The following is a 25,785-nucleotide window of genomic DNA, read 5'->3' on the forward strand; positions in this document are numbered from 1 at the left end:
ATAGCCATACAGGTTTTTTAAAAAGCAAATTTGTCTCAAAATTGCATCCCATGTCTTGCTATATCAATGCACCTCAGTATCTAGCATTCATTCTTAGTTCTAATGAAGAGATTTTCAATGACTTTTATTTAAAAGTCTGAAAATACCTCTTACTGTATTGTCTAAGGAAACAAGTAGAACATTGTAAGTTTCTGAATGGTGTTTATAATTTCTTAAATATTTCATATAGGATCATTGTCCTGTAATAGCTTATAGTTTTCCTGTATTTTTCACAGTCTGCTCTCTTTGTGTACACACAGACTCACTTTCCAGAATGTGGTCTGAAAGTGTCATGGGGACACACAGCAGAGCTGTATGCTGCTGACAGTGAACTTCAAATATTACTTGATTGGATTTCAGAAAAACACAGCAAAGATTATCTGGTTTCAAGAGACCACTAATACGATCTTCAGCATCTAGTCTTTGCTACCAGGGCAGCCACGATGTGATGTATCAAAACTCACGAATGTAAAGTGGGATTCACAGTTCACTCATTTGATCTGTTTCCCATGTCCAGAGGGCATGACTTATGAATAGCAGCTGAGGTCCCTTGGTTTGTTCAGCCCAGAGCAGAGCAGGCTGAGGGGAGGCCTCATGGCGGCCTGCAGCTCCCTCACGGGGGCAGGCGCTGAGCTCTGCTCTCTGGGGACAGCGACAGGACCCGAGGGAACAGCATGGAGCTGGGACAGGGGAGGGTCAGGCTGGGGTTTAGGAAGAGGTTCTTCACCCAGAGGGTGGTCAGGAGCCTGTCATAGCTCAAGAAGCATTTGGACAATGCTCTCAGACAGCTGGTTTGGTTTTGGGCTGGTCCTGTGTGGAGCCAGGAGTTGGATTCCATGATCCTTGTGGGCCCAACTCCTTCCAACTTGGGATATCCTATGATTCTGTGATTTCCATACCACATCCCTTGCACTTGTGTCTTACACATTTGCAGTGCTGGGATGGCCACCTTTCTTCTCAGCTCCACAAGAGATGCAGCCAGCTGGGCTGGCACATGGCCTTTTCATCAGCTGCACATTGACTTATGAAGTAGGTGAGAGGCTGATGTGCTGGGGGCCTCCCCACACCATACGACTGGATGGAGAGCTGCCAAAACATTCAGCATGTAGCATCACAGGCTTTGGGACAGTGGGCAGCTGTACTCTTTCTTACTCAATTTTCTCTTTTGTTTGGCTACAGATGGGATGGTGATAATGCGCTGTCGTTTTTTAAGGTTGCATATAATTGTATTTGTTTGGAAATCGTAGACACTGTTGTATTAATTGGTGTGTTCCTTGCTCAGGGCATTGTTCTAAATGTTATATTTTTTTTTCTTATTTTTTTTTTTTGGCAGGCTGCCCAATAAAGTTCACACATTTTTTAAGCTAAGTCTATTAATAGCTTTTGATTTTACATTGAAACGTTATTATTTTCATGTTCTAAGGATATCACATCATATTTTGGTACCCAATATAAAATTGCAAGGAAGAGTTGAAAAAACATTGTAGATTTAGAGGGATGGACCCTTTGCCTTGAAATCTATTGTTTTTTTCTTGTGTGCACACTTTGAGGTAGTTGGCACCTTCAATAAACACCATTGGTGCACTAATGCACAAATATGCAACCATAATTTAAAATTACTAAATAGACTGAGGAAATGTTCACTGGTGAATCTTTTTTCATGTCTTTTCAGAGAAAGCTTCTTGCTATCTACCTCCACCATGACGAAAGCGTACTAACCAACGTTTTCTGCTCACAAATGCTCTGTGCTGAATCTATTGTCTCATATCTGAGTCAGAACTTCATAACCTGGGCGTGGGACATGACAAAAGAAGCAAACAGAGCAAGGTAAGACTCTTTGCACTGTGAATTGAGTAGCTTTTCCTTCAAAGAAGAGCTTATCTCTGTGTATCAAATGTTTTGTTGCTTGATATTTATTTGAAGTAAAAACTTGCTTGTTCATAACTAATCAACGAAGCTGTGCTGGCAGATGCTTACTGGGAATTGAACCCTCCCCGTTTTCATTACAAATGGACTTCTTATTCCTGCATAGGAAAAATAGTTCAATAATTGAGTTCCTTTTTTCCTTTTAGAGTTTATTTTGCAAACACAGCTCTAGAACTATGTCTCTTCTTAATATTTCTTTACTGGAAGTGGACAAGAGAGAACAGAACAATCATTTCATCTAATAATACACTTTTAAAATGACACTTATGTTACATAGGAATTCCTCACTCAGCTTTCTGCATTTGTCATTGGATGAATCTGTGGTTGTGCATGTAGTTCAAATTACTCTAGAGAACTGTTAAAGATTATGAAAAAAAGCAAAAGGGGGGGAGAGAGAGAAAGGAAAAAGAAACATCTAGGTTCTTTCATGGGACCAAATACATAGACGGGAAACTTGCTTAAGTCTTTTGGTATTGCCATTCATTGGCAGTAAGGAGCCTCCTCCTTTTCTTTTATCCCACAACTTGGTGTAGAAGGAAACACTATTTCTAAACCATCTGTAGTGGCTAAGTTCAGTTGACTACCTGCTGTTCTATTGTTTGGTTTTCTATTTAATTCTCTAGTTTCTTTTATTTTACAATGACAAAAAATTGCAGTGTAGTTTCTTTTGAAAAAGTGTGTTTGAGGTTTTTTTATGACTGACGATCAACAGCCATGTAATTGCTTTGTTGTGTTTTACTAAAGAAATCTATTAAGTAGCACAACTTTGATACACTAGTAATAAGAGTTTGCAGGTTACAGAGACACCTGTGGTGACCAAAGCGACAGAAGCTGCTTATTAGAAAGAGCCTGTACAGCTGTGTCCTATTAACTCCTTATGACACTTTTTAAAACACAAAATAAAGGGCTTGTTTAAGGCTTTATAGCTATTCTCAATGAACCTAGTCACTGATTGTGCAGTATGATAGGGTTTTTAAGCCTTCATTTTTTGCTTTCTATTAACAACAACAAAGAAACTGTCATATTAACAGTGAGGTCAAAAAATAGTAAGGGGTAAACAAGGCATGCTGGCTCAAATTAGAATAATTTCTCATTTGTGTTTAGTATCACATCCTGCTCCTTAAACTGTGATTTCTTCAGAGGGGGCATGGTGCTTCCTTCCCTCTTTGGAAAGTGTCAGTTCACTGTAGGCATTCCCATAAATAAATATGCAGTACCTCTTTATATGACACAACAACAGTGGTCTTGGAGTATTCTGTTCCCCTACAAACGCAGTTGCATGTAGCTTTTTGTTTGAATAGTGAGAAAACAACAGAAGGAGCTGTTTTTTGCATTCTAGTGTGGCCCAAGAACAATTTATTTGTGCTGTTAGAGATGCATTAGTGAAAAAGGTGATGTGGGAAGGTAGAACAATCAGGCACACTTTATTTACTCTAATCACTAGGGACACCTCAATTTCAGTAGTAAAAGACAGGTTTTCAGTACTGTAGATGACATGAGTGATTTAAAATAGAAATACTTTGTAATATAAGCAAAAAAATATATATAAATCTTGGATGTTCTGCTTTTTCTTACCCTTTGCTGTCCTCTTTCTGAAATCTATGGATGAAATGTACATCTGTTCTGAAAGCAGTTTTATTACTAGCTTCTGCTTTTCTCATTAACAAAATGGGGGTCTATCCTGAACACTGTAGAAACAGCTCCTAAATCTTTGTTTCCTCATTTTGCGTCTGATACAAAATATGATTTCCTCATATCAGTGTCTGGTAGTAGTGATGTTGACAGTTCTGGCCCTACCTTTTGGGCTGAGCGTACAGCTGGAGCAGCTCACCAGCTGTGTTGGGCCATCACATGGGCTAAGCAGTTCCTCAAGTATAGGGAAAGGTAGGCAGGAGGGCCAGACATGAACAGCTTTAGTTCTGGCATCTTCATACTTCAAAGAGTTGACTTAATACCATTATTGTAATATAATGGTGTGTGTGTGTGTATGTACACAAGCACATGCATAGGTATTTTTATTAATTCATTAATATATATTAATGTAATTCATGTATTTACATCCAGGACATGTATATAATGAATATACATAAATACATATATGCCTACACATGCACACATACTCTTATGCTTGTACACACAGCATCTACAAACATAGATTACACATAATATTAACAGATTTCCAAAGTACCTAATGTTTGCCAAGCAAAGCAATGCCAAAACCATAAAACAGTGCCTCAGATGTCTGTAGCAGCTTTTCAGCTTTTGGTATCTTTGCCCTTGGGTGCTGTATTTCAAGGTGTTGCCAACTTTTCTCAGCTATGATGACAGGTACTTGTTAGTTTCAATAGTTTTAATGTTCAAATGATAGTTTTTCATTTTGCTTAAGCTTAGGAAAGAGTTAATTGACCAAAGTGCTTCTCAGCAGCAGGTTGTCTTCACCTGCAATTTCCGTCACCAAGTAATTAGCCATATTCACAGTTGCTGACCCTTAATACTAACCTACTGAATGATGCATGCCTGGATGAAGACCAGTTGACCATATTACTCTAGCTCCCCAATCCTATTTGATCCTTCAGCAAATATATTGCAGGTGTGGGGTCTGTGAGTGCTGGACTTGGTGAGTTAATTTACCACTGCCTCCTAAGGAGTGACCATAGATTCTGTATATGTTGCTTGCAAAACTGCTGGACTTGTTCTTTGGGAATCAAATCCTTAGCAGGTTTCACAGAACAGTGTGAAAACCTTATCTATTGTATTTTGCAATATTTTATTTAATTTACTTTAATAGCAATACAGTGCCAGTCCATAAAAACAGGTCAAAAGTCTAATTAATGTTTTAAAAATAAAGGCTCTCAAACACCAGGCGAGTTTGTCATTTTCTGTATGGTTTGTTTTGAGGAGGAAGAGGAAAGAAGGTGAGGAGGGAACCCTTCTGTTCCATGATTACATCCCACCCGCTCATTTTCTCCTTTTCTCCTTTGCTTTTGATTTTAGTGGCGGTCTTAACAGAATGTCAAGATCAATTTGCAGCATGGTTTAACTCAAGGTTTGCATTCTGCCAGCAGCAATTGTCCTAACGAACAATGCCGTGTGTTCTTGTAACTTCAGAAGCTTTTAGAAGGCTCATGGCAAGGGCAGCATCTAATGACTTTATTAGTGTAGGGTTTCAAAATGGGCTCAGTAATTGTTCACATCTCTTTGTCATCTAGTCATAATTACTGCATAGTATTGTTCAGGGTTGCACTTGTGAATAGTTTCCTAATAGCACTGAAATGAAGGAAAAAGGAAAAGGATAAAAGGTGATTGTCTCTTTAGATAGAGAACAAAACAGCCTGTATATAGATGATGGTTAAACTGTTTATTACACACCCACCAGAAAAGGTAAACTGTCCCTGTTTAAATATTTATGTACTTCAAGGTAATGTTAGTAATCTAAAAATGTCCAAATTTGGAAATTAGTTTGGAATAAAAACCAGTATAGAATGCATTTTAATTTCATTGTGATTAATAAGATATGGATGTCTCTGATATTCAACTATAAATAGAAAGTAGTCTCTCTTGATCTGATGAAGGCTTTCAGTGTAGCATTTTATGTGCCTGTGAAAAAGCTTCAAGGTCATCTGAAAAAAAAATAAAACTGCAGGAATTAACTATGGATACATTTGTAAGCATATATTTTAAGTTCCCACTATAAAAAAAATAATCCTAGAGCAAATTCTATTCCATTGTACTCACAGTACAGCATGGTTTATTATGCTTGTTGAACAGAAAACAGGAAGGAATAAAGCTCTGTAGTGTCCTGTACAGAAGTGAAGGCGGAAAAGGTACTCCAGGTGGATTTGTTGGCCTGCTTTGAGGAAGAAGTCATTCACAGGTCTGTTTAAATGGAGGAGTCCACAACTGCACCAGGGAGGTCTACTGCCAGGTAGAACTGAAGCTGGAGAGAAATTTAGCTGCCTCTATGAGAGTGTTTAAATCAACCTTCAGAAGAAATCACTGAACTGGCAGAGTCAGAATCATTTGTACTAAAATACAGCTGAAAGGCATGACTGAGTCTCCTTGGTACTGCAGGGTGCCTGATGGGGACAAAGCCTTTTGCAGAAGTGCAGGTGTCTGTCCTCTTTAGGGTAAGATGACTCTGCTTTGACCTTTCCACTCTCCTTTTTGTTACCATTCTGACTTAGGTCTCGGAGAGCTGCAGGTAACAACGTTAAGTCCATACCTGGCCAGAAGGCTCAGCTCTACCTGCATCATTCTGGCTGATGGTTGCCAGATCTGACCTTTGGAGTGAGGGAGAATATCAGCATCTCTCCATAACTAGTTCCAGTAGTTGGTTTTCACTGCCTTTAAGCAGTTCTCACTAATGCTTAACCCAAGTTTCTCTTGCATCAACCGATGACTATTATATCTTGATCTACCCAGTAGACAATAAGGTATACTCTTACTTTCTGCTGCTGTGTTCTTAGTACTTAAAAAGTACTTAAATTTTCTTCTAACACTAAGCAACCCTGATTGCTTCAGCATTTCCTTGTATCTTGTCCTCTTTAGGTATTTGTTATTGCAAACAGTATTTATATGGTCCTCTTGTAATAGGTCCATATCTTTACTCATGTACTGTACCTAAAACTGCCTTCTCAATACTAAGTACAGAAAGAAGATTATTTCATGTTAAGCAAACCATGCTTCTGATTACTTACCCCAATATGTCATCGTCACGTCATGAATTTTCTTCTTCCCTTACTGCTTGATTCTTACTCGGCAGTTGTGCAGCGGTTTCTTTTCCTCAGAGACTTCCACTGACTCTGCTGAATTGTCAGCTTGTTTTTCTGATTTGTGAAGATTATTCCAAATTCTTATACTGATTTCCAGTGTGCTTGTACCTTCTCCCACTTTACTACCATCTGTAAAGTAGCTAAACTACTTCAGTAGTTTGTTAGTAAATCTAACTAGCAATTTGAGATATTCCTTAGCAAATCATGTTACGTGTCTGTCTTGTACGACAGACAATGATCAAAACTACCGCTGAAAGGCAAGTGCATCTTTTGTTTTCCATTTTAAGCACAGTATTTGAGCAAGCGGTTCAGGTATGTTTTATTTATACTTTTACCAGTAATTTTGTCTGGTGTCAGTGATATCTGAAAGGATGGATTAATGAGTTTCTAGATAGATGTATTTTAGACTGAATAGGGTTATAAAGTATTTACCTAATCTGTTTGAACCTGGAAGGATGAAATTAGATCTTCCATGTTTTATGAAGAGTAAGATAATCCACTCATCTAGGCTTTACTCTTGCATAAAGAACAAGTGGATAAAATCATGTTTCTTACATCTGAATCCCTGGATATTTAGCGTGTGGATACCAAAGAGGATATCTACATCATTTGAGTCAAACTGCTTTATAAATTTTTAGACAATACCTTGTGTCTGTTGCTCATCATCCCTTGTGTTTGAGTCAACAGATATGACCCTACTAATGTGGGTAATATATTAACTCAGTCTTATGAAAACTATAGATAGCAAGCTTATTTAAATATACCATTTTGTGACCTCAACTTTACTTTTTTAAAATGTAAATACCTAATATAAAAATGTTATTTTTACATTAACATTTTAATGAGTCTTATATTGACTTTGCACAGTATATAATTTTTATTAAAAATAATTGGAAACATTGCATATTTAATAGTCATCATTGTTTTCTTCATGCTCAAGAGAGAAGTCAAATTTTTCACAGCCATTTCTAAAGTTTTGAAGCTTCTAAAAAGTAAGGTTAACTTTGGGAAGTATCTAGTCATAAATAAATCACACTTTTTCCACCCAGAGTCATCCAGATTGTGGACTGAACATCAGTTCAGACTGAAAGGGAATAAATATTCCCTCTCACTTGTGCCCCTCTTAGGGATTGTGCACCGGGGATGTTCTTAGCCTACTCAGTGGTTTACACCAAAATATTAAGGAACATATAGATTTTTCTAAAGTATTTATCATCATAGCTTTTTTGTTTGTATGTTCTTATGCCTGGTTTGGTAAGGAGGGACCATGTGTAATCATGGATCCCAACTTGACTGCAGTAGATCCTGTCCATTTGAATAATAAAGATGCAAAGGAACATCATACATGAGCAGGATGTACGTAAAGGAACAATGAGATAATACCAGTCATTTTAATGATTCCTGTGAAACACTACTCAATTTACACTACCAAAAAGCTCCATTATATTCATATGTTTTTATGTTTTCTAGATAAGTATGTATTTTGTAGCGTAAAGAGGTCTTATAGAGATCAGAAGGTTCCTAGAGACCAAAACATCTTGAGGTCTGAAATAACACTTGTCATGATCAGCACTTGGGCCAAAGGTGACCCCTTCTATTGATAAAGATTAAAAGCTGCCTGTTCTTACAGAAAACATTATTGCTACACCCAAGCATTTGCAAAGTTCTGTACAACATATCCAAGATCGAGCTACTATAGACCATGGACTTCAGATGTAACAAGTATCCCCTTTGTTTTTGAGGCACAATAATATTGTTATACTCGTTTCAGTAGATTTTTAAAGCAGTTGTTTTTCCGTAATTGTCACCTTAGAAGCTTTTTAAAAGAAATATTAAATAAATAGCATTTAACGCTATAGTTACAAGAAAAAGTAGTGCCAGAAGTATATTTCAATATAATGTGTTGTATATTAGCTGTGAGGGAACATTAGTATGATTTTCTTGTCTGGGAAAGTAGCTTGTATAGAGTGTGCAACAAACATGATAGCTCTTCTTACTGGGTATCACAGAGTGCACGTGGAGGGATAACTGCTGTGCAGTTATCAGCAACCCCCAAAATGAACATCTGCATTTCACCAGAATAATTTTTCCTGTGTGTTGCTTTTAATTAAGGAGCGAGCTGTATCTAAGAATTAATACAATTTTGAACCATGTTTAAAAAGTTGAGATAAGTTTGTAATATTTTGTAGGGTTTGCTTTTGTATTTGTATTTGTCAAGCCATGATCAGGGACTGTGTTTATTTTGTAACTTTAATAACTGTGGATTTTGCGAAAAGTGAGTCGTGAAAGAAGTAAAGACATGATGCTGTCTGACAAAATTATTACTTCGTGATGACTTACTCTGTAACTTTAAAAAAAAAATCTGTAAGATTTTTGAAATGGATTTTTCCTTTGTAAAATGCTTTTTGCGTTTTTCATACTTTTTTCTTCATGAATATTTTTATAATTTAAAAATAAAAGGACTAGTAGGGTGCCATTTGCCCTCCCTTTCTGGCAGTGTTCCTCTATTTCCACTTTTGGTTGGAGATCACAGTAATCCAGCGTGTTGTGGAAAACAGTTCTCCCCAGAGTGACATCTGGCTCTTTGATGAGCTCCACGGGCAGTTTTCTTGGCAGCTCTGGAGATGCCACTAAAGGATCTGGCACACTTCTATTTAGATGGAAATAAGAAAATCCCTTGTAAGTGATGTACGCATTTGGTTATGCCACCAAATTGTTTTGGTCCCATTCACATACTTCTGAAGACAGTAAATGCTAGCGTGAAGATTTTTTTGTCAGATACGGAAGCAAGTAAAAAGGTCTGGAAATCCACAATCGGGAAAGGCTGAGAAAGGAAGGAAAAAAAGGCAAAATTAGTTGCAAAATCTATTAAAAGGCATGAGGAAAAACTGAATGGGGATTGTGAATGAAAATTCAATTCCTACCCATCTAGTAAAACGAAAGGAAGAGATGTTATGAGAAATTGCTAAGCACTCACATACCACTGCCCTAGCTAAGAGCACATATGTGAGGGAGTGCTTGCTGGTGAACAGGAGTTACGCGGTGCAGGTATTGGAGACTGCTGGCGGTATCTCTTTATTCAGTGGGACATCGTTGAACTACCTTCACATTTTTATTGGCCTTACTATATTTTAGTTCAACAGACACACGGGGTCTTATTCAATTGCAATTTCAATTGCAAAAGAGTAGGATCTAGTTTGAGGAATCATGTTAGTGAGGAGCTTTTTGAGGACAATTGCTCATCTCTGAAGATGCACGTTGTTGCCAGCTGTTTATTCATCCCCCCACGAACATCCTCACCATGGCTGCCAGTGCTGTAATGTGGACATCCTTTATTCAAGGTTGGAAGAGCTGGGAGGGAACCAGCTCTTGTTGTTTCCCACGCAACCCCCAAAACAGAGAAAGGCTGCCTAACGGCAGCAGTGGCAAATGTGCCATTCAGATCAGGATTGGCTCCTGCTGCTCTTGTAACTGGCCCTGTCCTTGCAAGCTGAGCAAATTGCAGTAGCAGTGGAGGAAGGTGGAGATTTGAACAAGCAGGGTGGATGGTGCCATGGGCTTTGAGAAGCTGCCCCAAGAAAAAATCATGAGAGACATTGTTGGCATCTGGCATGTGTTCTGCTGTTGCTCAACCAGGAAATGTGTGCATCCTTCTGACAGTCTGGCACAAGATGGCATCTTCAGAAGCCAGTAAGTTGAAACCTATACGTTTCCCAGCCTTGATTGTACAGGACCTCTAAGTATCATAATTTGTTAGGTTGAGATTTTCCTAAGGCAGGAAGTTCCGCATAAAAAAATAAAAATCATCTCCTGGTAAAACAAAATATTTGGGAACCTTTTTAACATACTGAAATAACTGCTTCATGCAGAATTCTCTGAGTACCAAATCCATACCTATGAAAGCATATTTTGTGAATGAGTTGTGTCTGAACAAAATGCAGACAATTTAAACTTCTGATGAGCACAACTAGTATTGCTATTATCTCTTAGTTCTATTCCTTTTAGGAACAAAAAAAACACTCCTCTACAGTGTTTATTTACCTTCAGTTAGATATTTTGTTTTCCCATGAAACTTTAGTGCTTTTATTCTATGGCATGCCAAACTGTTTAAACAGTTTTCATACACGTCTCAGGAATTCAGTTCTATTGACCATGCTCTTTTATTACTTCTAAGAGAAACCCTGGACTTACAGGAGTCAATTTGTCATTGAAGATCACCAATGACTTTTGTGAAGCTGAGATATGACTTATCTATTCCCACCTTGAAAACCAAAAATCGAAAGCATTATTTTTCTTAAGAGTTTGTATATCCAGACACTTCATTTTAGCAGTTTGTCTTTACTTAGCTCTTTCTGATATAGCAGTCCCTATTTGACATTTTTGACATTGTCTTTCCACTTGACAGTTCTGAATTGCAAAAGATGGAGGCACAAGGAGGCAAGGAAAGATGTTTGCAAGTGACATTTATGGCTTTGAAGTACTCACTAGCTATTACTGCTTATTGCCTTCCATCCAACTACAGACATAGTTAGGCTATAAAATGGCGTTGAGTTGTAGGGTTTTCTTTTTATACATTGGGTGCCCAATGTTGTACTCATCGGGCTTTTCAGTTTTTAGCGATTTTATTAGATGTAATATATGATGATTAAAAAAATCAAAGCATTTTTGAATCTTTTCAGTATCTTTTGAGAAGAAATTACTTAGAGCACTTGACATTTTAATGCAGTTTGTCTTTTCAAATAGATTTGGCTTCTAATGCATGTGACAACAGGACTTTGCTCTTCAGTTAGAGCATACATTTCAGAGTAGTTGTTACCTAAAATATTATCATAAGGCATAAGAAAACACACGATTTAAGTTGCCTTTCATGAACATAATTAAGAATTAATAAGCCTGTACCAGTGGCTAGTCCTCAGAATTTCCACTGTTTTGCCTTTTGTGACCCGTGTTATTAAAAGTCCATTATTTTTACAGACTTTATTAAATTGGATCTTATTAAAGCATTCTATATTTGCATTTGGTCTTTCATAATTCATTATTATTATGACATTTACTTTTTACCATCAGATCTGAAAACATATCATAAGCTACCCTTTTCTCTTGAAAGAAATGCTAATTTCAAACAGTCCTCTAATGGAAGAGAAAAGCTTTATCAGTTTTTTCATTTATTCAAGATCGTGTTAAGAATACTAATGCTAGACTTCTCTATGCTAATATCTGAGAGCTTTTTTTGGTCAAAAGCTTAGAATTATTGTTTTTAGACCACACTGCTAAGTATGTCACTGGCAGGGCACTAGTACAAAAGGAAAGACAATTCTGAAGTACCCTGTTTTAATTCTACAACTGATAAAAAGATTTGCTTGATATTTCATTATTAAATTATGCTTTCATATGAAACAATACTATTTTTATACTTCTCCATGTTTACTAGGTAACGTCTTCACTTAGTTCCTTTAGAAGTTTTTAACAATCGGTTTAGTGTGATTATTTGCGGGTGGGTGGGAACGGGTTGTGAATTAAAGCTTCAGTGTAACAAAAATGGGATTCTCCATCAAAATAAATGTTGTCTCTACCAGTTATTAATTGTCTCAGTGTAGAAAATCTAGAGTCTTTCATACTTGTAAATATTTTCATAATTTAATCATGAAAAGGGATAAAGAGCTCTAAAATTGAATGCAGAAGCCTAGATGTCAACCAGCAGATAGCAAGATAGCAGTCAAACTGCTGAATTTTAATTTTTTAAATGTTAACTTCCAAAACAACTCTGCAATGTTAACTGTTTTTTCCTCCACATAGGTTTCTGACGATGTGCACGAGACACTTCGGGAGTGTTGTGGCCCAAACTATTCGAACTCAGAAGACGGATCAGTTTCCACTTTTTCTTATTATTATGGGAAAACGATCATCTAATGAAGTATTGAATGTAATACAAGGTACAGTTCTTGCTTTATATTGAAAATATTTCTTATGTGGCTTCTGAAATTGTTAGGAGACATCCTTGCTAAATGTTTCTTTTTTAAGGTGTTCAGGCTATAAATTTATTACACGGAAGAAACTTGTAATTATCAGAGTAGAAATAAATTTATTATTCATAAATGCATTCTTTAGCATAGTGTTAGAGATTGAAGTTGCCATGACAGGAGTAGAATCCTAGTTTAGGTTTTTCAGATTTTCTTTTTAAAAGTAGAAGCCAAATCTCCTGAAAATGGAGTAGCATTTGGTTTTCCAAATTTATAACCAGATAAATCCCCAAAATGTTTGCATTTTTGTGTAGTGCCAGCATGCATTTAGTTCTCTGTGTAGCTCCTTGTTAATATGTGGACTCCTGTTGCACGTAGTGGGATAATATTTGAGTATGAGTTGCTTTTTCAGGCCCGCCTGCAGTGTTGAGACCCTAAATTGGATCAGAATTTTAAGTAGCTAATATAATCTCATATAAATGAAGCTTTCTGTTGTACGTGAGCAGTTATTTCTAGCATAACCATTCTTCTGATTCTGCTGGCAGTGAGGTAACTCAGGTGTGGAATGCCCTTCAACTGCTGTTCTCAGTAACTCTTCAAATTAAAATGCATCACAGAATGGCTACCCCTCATTCTTTCTTCCTCCACAAGGTTGCCTTAATGACTCTCTTCTCATTTATTTGTTGGTCATATCTGTCAGTTTTTATTCTAATATCCTGATTTTCCTGAGGAAATTAAGCCTCTGGAAATCCTGCCTTTTGCAGACGGTGTTACTGTTTCTTTCTGCATATGAGATTAATCATTTTCTTGAGGAATCTGCAATGCTCCTTTCAGTGGCCAAAACTTAATTTAGCATGGATTTTCTCTCTTTAGTGCAAGGTACAGCACAATACTAATTCATGGTATGTCTGTCTGTTATAAACCTTATTTCATACAAATAACCTAACAAATAGATTTTCTTGTTTTTATAACTCTAGAGCATTGTTAAGCATTCATGTAACTTTAAGCTTCCCACTGAAGTCAGTGGTGCTTACTGTCTCAGAGTCATAATGTAACACAACTTTATATTATCAAATAATCCAAATTATTTCATTGCATTTGCTAAGATTTAATTTTGTTTTCTCCAAATAGTGTTTTGAACTAAACTGATAATCCATTGCAGTCTTACTTAAATTTACCCTTGGATTCAAATCCTGTCAAAACCCAAATGTGCTGGGCTTGTTATTTTCCCACGAATTGGGACATTGGTATCTTTTAACAATATATCCTCAAATGAATGGTAGTCTCTGAAGTCATGCATGTTGTAGCATGCGAGATAATATTTTCTGCTAAGGTAGCAAATGTTAGAAATGGGAACAATGAGGGCCTTTCAGGGCAGGGTGAGAAGGCAGTGTTTGCAGAAGAGATACAACAGTGTAGAAACTTAAGTCCTGAAGGCGTTTATTGAAATGCAGACTGTCTAAGTTTGCTTTTGCTTTTTATTTTTTGCTGGGGTTGGAAACTCTGGGTACATTTTTTGTTTTCTTTCTTGGTACTGTGGCTTAAGGTTAGTTTATTCCTTTTAAAATTTTGATCAGCGTTACCAGTATCAATGTAGCTCTTGAAGGCATCGTTCTGTCAGTGTCCGAAGATCATTTAGGTTGGCAGATGTTAACAGTTTATAGATTTAGCCTATTTCTCATGGAGAAATGGTCTTGCCTTTTAGCTGCTGTGAGTGGCTCTAACAGGTAATCTAGTCTTTAGTCTACGAGAAACCAAAGACTGAGCATGTCTTGGTAGGAAATTAAACTTATCTTTCATTCTTCGTGAAGGCTGGAGACACACTGCTAGAAAATGTGAGGAATTATGTGTTTGATTATATATATGCTGTATTTCTTGAGATTTATGCACAGGTAATTTATTTTCTATTGTTAGCTTTACAAGTTTTATCAGAAGTAAACACACTGAGGAGAGTATATTATTACTATTTGAAATTTCACTACCCAAAATAGTTATACCTAAATAAAAATGCATGTGCACACATGCATTTAATCACTGTATTCCTTTAAAAAAAATAAAAATTAAAAATCTGTTTAGATGCTACTGGAAACCTCCTACCTTTTGTTACTTGACTAGCCAATTGCTTCAGTCTCCATGATTATACCCAAGAATTCTAAACCTGTAAAAAATAATTCATGTCAGGGAACCCCAGGTATACTTTCCTCTAACATCAGTGTTTAGAAGAAAAATAGAATTATTGCATGCAAGCACAAAAACAGTTTTTCAGATTTGAACTACATAAAGTTTTAGCCTATGGTCAATGTTTTCTTGCAGAAACAATTTTGAATTTTCAATTAAAATCATTTTGCTAAGGTATTTGCATTTTCTACTCTGTCGCCTTTTTTATTTTTTTTGAACTGCCTATTTTTTACAGGTTATTTCTAAGATTACTTTTTTTTTTAATAACTTTAATGGTTTGAAGTTCAGCTATCTCCCTGTGTTGCTAGGTAACACAACAGTGGATGAGCTAATGATGAGGCTGATGGCTGCAATGGAGATCTTCAGTGCTCAGCAGCAGGAAGACATAAAGGATGAGGTGAGACTTGAAAGTTACTGCAGATACCTACTGTCTTCCACAAATCACTGGGGATGCAAAAATAACCAAACATCTCTTTAGCCAATGAAGTTGGGTATGGCACGTTTTAGCGTGCCTCTTCCATTACCTGTGACAAAAATATTAAGCCTTCTTTGTGTCTCCTATTGCTGGGTCTCTCAAAAAAACTCCTTATTGGTTTACTGTCATTTTCAGACTGTTTGTTTCCTTTTTCTAAATATTAGTCATGAGTAACTGTTTACATTTACACTGGTATTATAGAGCTTAGTATGCTCATACAAGGAAATGGCAATCAGATTTTTTTCCCAATGACCAGCTCTAGACTGTAGGTAGAAAGCAAAGATAGATTATGTGTCTTAAAAGTATATGTTTAAAAGGAGTTTGAGAAGCAATCTTAAAAAACAGAACTATGCCAGTACGGAATCACCATTCCGAAGTGGGTAAGAGACGACACGACTTTGCAAAAACAGTGTTTCAATTGCAAAGAAGTAGACACAGTGAGGCGTACAGCTGAGGGATGTTTATCTGTTACTCTATAAATTGAGAGTGACATTTGGAAGTAATGAAGTACTTACTCGGGAATTTGTAATAATTGGTGTGTTGCCATTCAAGATTATTCTTATCCTGTTGCATAGACATTGATTGACAATAATTCACTAAACATTCTTCACATTTAAATCTTGTATTTAATCTGTATGAGATTTACTGATTATGGTTATAATAATATGAAGGCATGCTATCTACACAGTATTCGTAGTTCATTTTTTTTCTTTATTTATGCTACCTGTAATTCATTGGTGAAGAAATTTGACTTTGATTTTGTTAATACTGAACACAACTTTTAATACGAGGATTACAACAAAAATCCAAGGCATGATATAATTGAAAATTTTATTGCATATTAACAGCAATATGTTGAGTATGGATTTTTTTTAAAGCTTTAATAAGAAGTTAAAATTCACAATGTGGATGAGTTCTGAAGAAGACTCAGTACTAGAAATGACAAAATCTGGCAGAAAGGAATAAAATTGAAAGAAAGACATAAAAAGGCAGTGAGACAAGAACGGATAGAAGGATAGGGAAAGGAACTAGAAGTAGGAGTAAAGATGTGTAAAAGGAAAAAAAAAAGTAAAGAAAAAGTCAAAGAAAAATAAAGAAACTGGAGTGGAGTACAGGAACAGGAGACCAGAACAGTTGTCCAGAGCAGGGGAGATTATTGTGGAGGAGAGAAGGTAGAAGTCAGGTGAGAAGGTGAGAGACCCATCCTAGGAGGAGAAAACCAGGCAGGTTTGCAACTGAGAAGAATCTGGGCATGATGCTCAAAAGAAAAAGCTCCAAGAAAGGGAATGCATGGTAGCCTTGATGCCATGATTGCAGAACCAGGAACGGGCTTCTCCATCCTGAGCTGCTGGGGGTTCTTCACTGAATGCCCAAGAGCAGTGACAGCCCTGTAATACGTGTCCCCACTGTGATGATATGAATATATCCAGGCTTCTTATTGTAAGTGCTCTTCCTAGGTAGGGAGAATAAAAAAATAATTTTTATACAGTTCTCTAAAATCTTTCATTGTCCACGTCTTCTGTGTATATGTTTTTTTTCACATTTCCTTTTGTTTTCCTGTCACTGAGAGCATCACTGACATTTCTTTCCCATTGGGAGCTTTTTTTCTAATACACTTTGACATTCAGAAAACTAATGGAAAATTTCATAAACTTAGGGGGCAGATTTTCAGACGCTATGGGTTCTATACACAAAGAGGGTATTTACTTATAACTTGGCTTCACTTGTTACAAGCACACAGGAAAGGTGATCTCAGACACTTTTGCCTTTGAAGCAGGAAGTTTGAAAATGAAAAACAACCGTGCTTTATGAAATTGCTATTCCAAAGAGGCAGTATTTGGCAAGCAGACTGTACTCAATAGAAAGCTTTCACCTGAAAAAAAAATGTTGTCTTTTTGTGGTTTGCTACATAACATGTAGCTTTCTTGTAAGTCTTGTACTTGACAACTTAGAGTGTTCAAATATCAACACCTTTTCTTTTTAAAGAACTTACCACAGTGGGTGCATTTTTTCCCCCAAATATCACAATAGCAAACAGGATACAGAGTCCGGTTTCTGTTACTGTTTTCTTAATAGCAACAGTAAGTCATCATAAAACCACAAGAAGATAAGCAGAAAATTCTTTTGTGCTTTAAAATGACAAGTCATCTATATAGCCTTGCTGTAAGGAGAAGTGTGTGTGAGAGAGAGAAATGGAATTGGAAACACGTGTAAATAACAGCATGAAATCGTTAATGGGTCAGTTTACGCAGCTGAACCTCTCCACTTTGGATCTTTAACTTGCATGACCATGAAAGCTTCAAACACAGCTATTGCATAATTCTGTTTAGCACAGCATGTTTTGCAGTGCCCTCTGATGGTTATTTCAGTACAGGATGACTATTACCACTGCCAGCTAATGGTACAGGTGTTTGCCGCGATGCTGGCTGTAGCTGTTGAGGCATCACCTTACAGCCAGTTCCCTGTCATGAATCATCGACTGATTTTGCAGGCAGGATGCTCAGAACACAGTCACCAACTTCTCTCTCCTGAGCAAAGTGAGTCATTTCATTAGCTGGTGGTAATGGTATAGTTAGCTAAATCCTGTGCTTTTGTATCCGGGTGTTAGTAAAATTTACTGGTTTAGCCTCCTACAATTTTAATCAGACAAATTTGGGGCATATTTCCATAATGTCAATTACTAAAATACCATCATTTAACCAGTGATTGGATTTAACTTAATTAAACACAATATATAAATCTTTAAGATTTTTCTTACTTAGTCTCCAAAGAAATACTTTAAAAAATACTGAGATATGTATCTGTAGTCATGGTAATCCAGTGTACCTGTTTTGAGGTACAAGCGGTGCCTAATTTAGGCATTCGTTCTCTCTCCTGAGCTTTCTTAAAGAGGGACAAATCTGGCTTCCCATTCTTCTTCCTTCTCTCTCCAAGGCTTCTGGGCCAGTCATGAACCCTTGGGCCTGTCCTTGCTGTGTGACAGCTATGTTGACCAGCTGACATTTCAGAAACCTCGTCCTTCTTTTGGGCCACACTGTTGATGTGCCATTGTAGACACATGGCCTAGCTGTTATGCTGTCTCAGTTTGTAAGTTTGGTTCTCAAACTGCCTTTGTAGCAAGCCACAAACAATAGCATATGGTTGTCCAGGTGCTGATGTTGTACTTATGTGGCCTTTTTGGTAAGAACTGGCCAATGGTTAATTGAATGGTGGTTCAGTGGCCTCAACAGCAGCAAGGCCGGCTGGCCAGGATGCAGTCCTACCCTTCTCAGCGTGGTCAGGTCTAGGGTCTGAGCCCAGTCTCAGGGTGTGTATGCAGAATTGTACATGCACAGTAGAGACCACCATCTCCCAGGGAAATATTCAGTCCTGTGAGTTTCTTACCCTAGAAACAGCTCCAGGCTCCTTCTAATGGAATAAGAGGCTGCAGTAATGATTTCATAGATCTAATGGACATATTTTCCTTTTCTAACCACATCTACACCTCAGACCCACGCTACAATTGTTTGTACCTCAACTACTGTTTGGGCAGTAGGGCTGGGGATTTTTGCAAAGAGGAAATAAATGCAACTGAAGAGTTTCTTCTGCAAGTGAAAGAGCAGTCGTCTCAGAACAGAGATGACTGGCCCCTGCCGGTGTTGATCAAGGTGTGAACTGAGATTTGTCGGGGATTGACTTTGAAAGGAGTGCGTGGTATCAGTTCCTCTTAAGTGTCAGTGCCTGCTGCTGGACTTTGACAAGAAAACAAATGATAATTGTAAAATAGTCTATGCCCTGGAATGTCCATTTGCAAACGCTCTGTTAGTTTGCTTGCTTTAATTTGATAGTTAAATAAACATCCCAGCATTGCATGATGGGCCCACACAGATCTGAGTTAGTTCCTTCGTGAGGCTGATGTGAAGAGATCCCTGATTAAATACTGGCATTACAGTGCAACACACCTGTTCTGGGCTGATCCTAAGCATTTTTCTCTGTTGCCTGAGGTGGAGGCTTCTCAAAGGATTACAGTAACACTTTTTGACAAGCTTATACAGGGTGGAGTTTCCATGTAATGACAGGGCTCATTTGATGATCTCTCAGTAATGCATTCTTTTTATTTTTGCTGTCAACATTTATTACTGTAAAAGCAATGACTGTTACACAGCTGGTCCAACTTGTCCGCATTTAAGTAACAGTAGGTCTCTCATCATGTTTATTTTCATAGTTATGCAACACTAGCACTCCTGCTCTCAGATGAGACTTCAAGGTGGAATTGAAATACCCACAATTGCTTGAAACACTTTATTCCTACAAATCCAAATTAAAACCTTTAATTCACTTTAAACTGTGCCTGCTGAAACATTGTAAAGGAGAGATAATTAAGAATGTTTAAACTTGAAAAATTGTTGTAATCAGTCTCACTGAAGATAAGCTGTAGAAAAATGTAGACCTGCGAAGTCAACATCTTTGCTCTCTGATTTTAGATGACCTCTCTTCTTCCTAGATGCAGCTACAGCATGAGAAAAAATTTTCTTTCCTAACTAATATATGGATGGAGATTTTAAAAATATGTTAAAAAAAAATAAAAAGCCAAAAAAAACCCGCAACACTCCAAAACAGCAACATAAATTCACCTTCTTTTCACTGCCTCAGCTATTTGTAGAAATATCCTTGTGTGTCTGTCCCAGAACTGTCTTGTACTAGGCAGAGATTTACTGGCCAAAGTGTTATTTTTGTAACTTCGAAGTAAGGAAAATAGATTGCTGTGTCTTCCTCGTCTTCTGCCTCTCTGCTGTCTAATGTCAGGGATTTAGGGATTTCCCTTTTTTTCGCCATGCTGATATAACAGTTCTGACTTCCAACACCTTTTCTCATTCCCCTTCCAAAGATGTATTTCACAGCCACGAAGGAAACTTGAGGAAGAGAACTCAGTCCTTGTGAATATTCTCCTAATCTGTGATGTTAGTCATGTTAGTCTCTTCTTCCTTCAGATCAGTTGCTTTTCTCCCTTCTTTACCTGCAGTTGTGCTTTCTGGTTAGAGGATGGCCTAAATATTTCTATCAGCCATGCAGTAGACCTCTGATTTCTGTTTAGGCACTGAATTAAAATCGGTAGAAGTTAGGTGTTTGAATACCTTTGATAATCTGCATTCCATCTAACACTGTCATGTGTATCATGGTGTATAGTATTTGCACAACAGGAGGCTATGAGAATAAATACATGAAATTCATTAAATTCCAAAGCACAAAACATTACGGTGATGACAGCCGTCTAACGGAGATTCTCTTGTAACCTCTCAAAAATCCAATTAGCACATTTACTAATTATTACTAGTTATAACTAATTAAACTACAGTAATCAAAATTTATTTGAATAAATTTTCCTATTTTGTATTTGTATTATGAGAGCGCCTCAAAGCTTCGGTGATTGGTTTCCCATTGTGCACTTCACTGTACTAACATGCCAGCAAGTACAGTTTCTGTCTTCAGGAGTTTATGGACTATTTTGAACTTAGACCAAACGTGAAACAGTGACAGTGGAAAGAAAGAAGATGACATGAAAATATCTTCAGTTCAGATGGGTTTTCAGCTGTGTATGTTGATGGCTGCAGCCACTGACTGTTAGTTTAGTTTCTCTTAATAAACGTGAGCTTTCTCAGCGTGCAGCCCAGACTGGTAGAAGTTTTAGTACAACTGTCTGGATGATTTTCCATGGTAAATAACTGCAGAACTGCTTCTGGAAGGTTTTGGTTTTGCTTTCTTTCATATCGTTTGAAGTAATTCCCAAAAATCAGTATCTGGAACTGGGCTTTGAGCCTTCAATATAAACTGGCAAGATTCTGCCCCTCTCCCCCTGTTCAGTCCTGCCTCCCCACCTCTGGTTCTGCTTCATTTTCATCGTTCTTGTACGCCTAACACGTTTTGTGTACACTTTTTAATTCTACATATTCCCCATCATGTATGTTTAAGTTATACAACGTGCAAGTCTGTCATCTCTAGTGAATCAAATTAATGCTTTTATTGCACTGGTTTGTTTGGACAAAGGGGTGTTTCTCTTTAACGCTCCCATGAATAGCCTAAAGCACTTGCAGTTTTTAATTTCAGGAGTGGTTCGGTGAAATGAACCATCTTTCAGATAAGCATTCAGCATTTGTAAGTGCACTTCTTTTTGTCTCTCTTGTAACAGCCATTTACTCATCGGTGCTCTGAGAAATGTCTTCTGCTCATGGTAATCTTATGTAGTTGTTTTATCTGGTTATACTTCAGAGTAATACTAATCCCAAAGAGCAATGGGGTGTAACACATCTCTCTGAGACAGATCAGGTACAAAACTGATACCTGGGGTTAAATCATTAAATCCTGCCTTCACAAGCAACAACATTAAAAAGCACAGAAGTTCCAAGGCTGACTTTTCCAGCTAAATATCCCATACAAGAAGCCAACTTTCTGTGTCCCGTGTATTTTTTCCCCTATATAATATGCAGGGAAAAAAAAAAAAAAAAGGAGAGTGCTGTTCCAAGTGCAATCAGGAGTCCAACTTTTCCATCATACTGATTCTGAAAATTCCTTCTATTAGGTGCTTCACAGGTAGCTTTATGAAATTGTTTAGGGAATAATTATTGGAGAGGGAACATACATACTTTTCCCTGTGCGCTGAGCTCTGATAGCATAGAGGAAGCATCCATGTAGGCTGACAAGACCCTTTTTCCTTTTAACTTTAAAGATTTAAATCCTTTCTGCTCCATCATGCACTTCAAGCTCATTCAATTTTTTGCTTCCATTGTACCACCTCTCTTTACCTCACCTCTTTGCTCTTTGTTCCCTAATGTTCCTCTGCCATTGCACCCTTTCTCCCTTCCTTCCTATTTTCTTCCACCTCATCTTCCTTATGGTACACTGTCAGAAGGATGGGCTTTTCTCTTCACCACTGATCTCTTGGCTTGCAGAGTTCATCCTTCCTTTTTTTTTTTTTTTTTAAGTCTTTATTTGTCTGTTCAGATCTTACATTCATCATGAAACAGATGAGGCCTACTGCCTTATTAAAGTCAGATCATATAATTTTATCCAAAGGTAGAATTTAAACATACAAAAATATTTGAATGAGCAAAAATTTTTTTTTAATTGTTGATTTCATTGGATTTGTTTGGTATCTAAATCATTCCCAATTGCCTGGATTTTCTTTTGTTGAACACCAAATAAGACTTTTAAGGCTTGTGCAAGAGCAGCTAAAAGAATCTTGATCCAAGTGAATGAAATTCATATCAAGGGTGAATTCTGTGTTTCATTCTATATTTATTCTATATTTTTTTATTATGTAAACTTGTTAAATGTCTGCAGATTTCTCCTGCAGCAGACAAGTAGAATTTACTTTTACCATGATTCATTTTAACAAATAATACAGAGATGACAATGTTTGAACTAGAAGCCAGGCTAGTGTGACAAAGCCAAGTCTGATCTCTCATGCAATATTGCATTCGTTTCAAAACAGATGTGACAAAAACACGAATTAGATCTTGTTCCAATTCAGTACAAGTTCAAATGTAAAGTTGCATTGTTCCTTTTCAGCCCTTGTTCTGGATTCATGTTACATTTTTCATACTCTAGTAAGAAACAACCAGGTAGCTATTTCAACATTTTAATTAATACAGAAAATATTTTGTTCTGTGGACATTTTCATTAAAATCTAAAATTAATACTTAAAATTTCTTGAAGGACTTTTTACCTTCAAGGAGCAAAACCCCTGTGATTCGGATGGTTTATGTTAATACCTTCCTTTGGTCACTGGTGTGGAACTCAGAACTGCTGAGTGTAATTCCTCTTTCTGATGTAGGCTTTTTAAGTGAACTGGGATAAGATGTCTGTTCACATCTTGGTTTCTTGAAAACAGAAGATGGCCATTTTGCATGCATTGCAGAAGTAACACGAAGTTTCATTTATTAATGCTCAGTAGATGCTACAATTTATGTAGGGTTTAAGAAGATAGATGTCAGCTACCTCGTGTTTTGTTAATGGACAACACATATGACATTTTAAAATTAATTTTTAGTAGTATTGCTAGTCTTTTTTTTCCTTCATGTTGTCTTTTTTAGGTAGCAATGAAAGATTAATTGCAAAATATTTTGTTCTGCTTTTCCTATGAACATTGTCACTTTTATTTTATTGCTTTGTAGTAGATTTGTGTCATCTTCATACTTTGTATAATTTCTCTAGAGGAAGTGGTGACTAAAATAATGAACTGCAGCATCTAATGTTAAAAAATTGTCCAAGGTGTAGCTCTGAACGAGAGAATATTATAAATCTGCCATAATCACCATAGATGTGGCTATTCCTATAGAGTGTGAGCAGTGTTAGCAAAACACAGAAATAGGACACACACACACACACAAACAACAAAAATCCACGTGATTGATTACATCTGCTTTTCAGCTGAAGAAATCTGGATTCCAGTGCTGTTTAGTTTAGCTACAGATTTTTTTTTTCTTAGATCTGTTTCAGTAGGAACAGTATTATTTCTATGTGATGTAAAGCTCGGTGGCATGGTCATTTATTTCTAGATGTGGCTTACATATTTCTTTGAGGACCAGGCAGTCATGCATAGCAATTCTTCGCATTCCTGACATCTTTTTCATAATCCGTTTTTAGGACGATGATAACTGTGATGAATGGGGAGGAAACAAATATATTTTTTTGAGATGCCCGGAATTCATATTTATATTCTTGCTGTAGAATCTATAGCGTCAGTATTTTTTGAAGGTGTCATCCAGATTATGTAATTTAAACCAATTTCAAAAATTGCTCAGTAAAGATCCTTGTAGGTAAATGAATCCTGTACTCATCGCAAGTAACCTTTAATAACTTCCTTGAGTAGACCATTTGTTTAATGCGAAATAAAAGTCAGTACTCAATTTCATACAACTCAATTTAGTATATATTTTTGGAGTTATTTTTAACAATTTTTACATTTTTAACATTTAGTTATATGTTAATTGCTAGCAGTCTTTGGCAAAGAGCCTGTAGTTGCATCTGATCTTTCAGTTGTCCCCTCCAGCATCGATCACCCAGACTTGTGGGATCTTTGACATGAAGTTACGGTAATGTATGAAGTTGCAAAACATGAAAGATAAACAGGTTCTCTCCAAAACAACTCTTAATATTTTTTAAATGCTTGTCTTCTCACAGAATGCCTGAATTCATTGTCTTTCAGGAGGTTGGTTTGAGAAATTAGTTTTGTTTCTTACCATTTTAAGGTAAACTTACTGTATGCTTATGGAAAGTTTCAATATAGACAGTATAAAAGATGTTTTTTTTTATGTTACATTCCATCTGTAAAGAGTTGGGAACTGTGGGTTCAAGAAGCTTTCCTCACTTTTGGATATTGTAAAAATCATCCCCTCTTCCAGAAATTAATGTAGGGAGTTTATGCTGGCATGTTTGAATTAATATTCGGAGGCATTCCATGAACACAGCATATAAAGCTTATCAAAGTCCGGAGAAGCCAGAGGGGAACGGGTTATTGGTGGTTATTGTCCTTGTTACGTTTTGCAAGAATTACTTCTCATGTTTTAGCTCTGCTGAACAAAGTGATGGTTTCTCTATCTTCTGTGAATAAAATTTAGGAGACACTGATTGTAGAATAATCTTGGGTCCTGTTTCTATAAGGAAGAAGAGTTTCCTCTAAAAAGATCTTGTAACTTTCCAGCTGGAGGTTGTATACCTTTTCCTGCAATTTGTCCTTTCCTCTTGTGGTTGCATGCAGCTCTAGAACTTTTTAACCACTAATACGCTAGAGTTTTGTTTGAGGAACATCTTGGCATGGTTGCATGACATGACAGTAACAGTTAACTATGCTCCTTTCATTTAAAATCCAGTTTTTGCCAAAGGGTGAGGTTTCTGGGATAAAATGAGTTTGCAAAATGATTCCTTTAAGTGGAACAAGCCTTGCAGATCATGAGGAATATTATCATAATGCTTCAGAAAGCTGTAGTAGTAGGTTTTCATTTCTGTGAAACCCCAGCCTAAGTGCTATGTTGCTGGTAACTCCGGGTGACAGCGCTGAGCCCACCAGCAGTCTCACAGCTAAATCTTATTGATTTTTGTAGGGACCACTGCAGCCTCTGCAGGGCTCTAGGAGGATTATAGGATGTAAGAAGAGTAAGCGCAGAGCAGCCGACGTTGTCTCTGGCTGCAGCCGCAGAGCATGGAGCTAAGGATTGTATACTTTGCTTTATCAGATAGTGCCCCGGTGCTTTTCAGCTTTCAGGGATATCCACTTCTTGATCCTCCACTGTATGGGTGACGCCTCACTTTGCCATTAGCATATTTTTCATAAACCCTTACTTTCTGTGCTGTGATCGTTAATAAGACATTTTGCTAGGCTTGCTGGCTTGAAGTTGGCTTACTAACCTCATGTTTCTCGTCTGCCTGCATCTTTACATTTGAGACACTTCAGAGCACT

The 25,785-nt window shown here is 37.1% G+C and overlaps 1 protein-coding gene across 1 annotated transcript in view; it reads left to right on the forward strand.

Annotated features, from left to right (window-relative positions):
* FAF1 (Fas associated factor 1) overlaps positions 1–25,785 on the forward strand; it is a 158,226-nt gene that overhangs the window by 111,329 nt on the left and 21,112 nt on the right. The window contains exons 13-15 of the mRNA XM_084290700.1: positions 1,712–1,866; positions 12,534–12,670; positions 15,184–15,272. Coding sequence (XP_084146826.1) covers positions 1,712–1,866; positions 12,534–12,670; positions 15,184–15,272 — 381 coding nt within the window. The remainder of the gene's footprint in view (positions 1–1,711; positions 1,867–12,533; positions 12,671–15,183; positions 15,273–25,785) is intronic.

Source organism: Netta rufina, assembly GCF_964035555.1.
Source record: "Netta rufina genome assembly, chromosome: 8".
Lineage (NCBI taxonomy): Eukaryota > Metazoa > Chordata > Aves > Anseriformes > Anatidae > Netta > Netta rufina.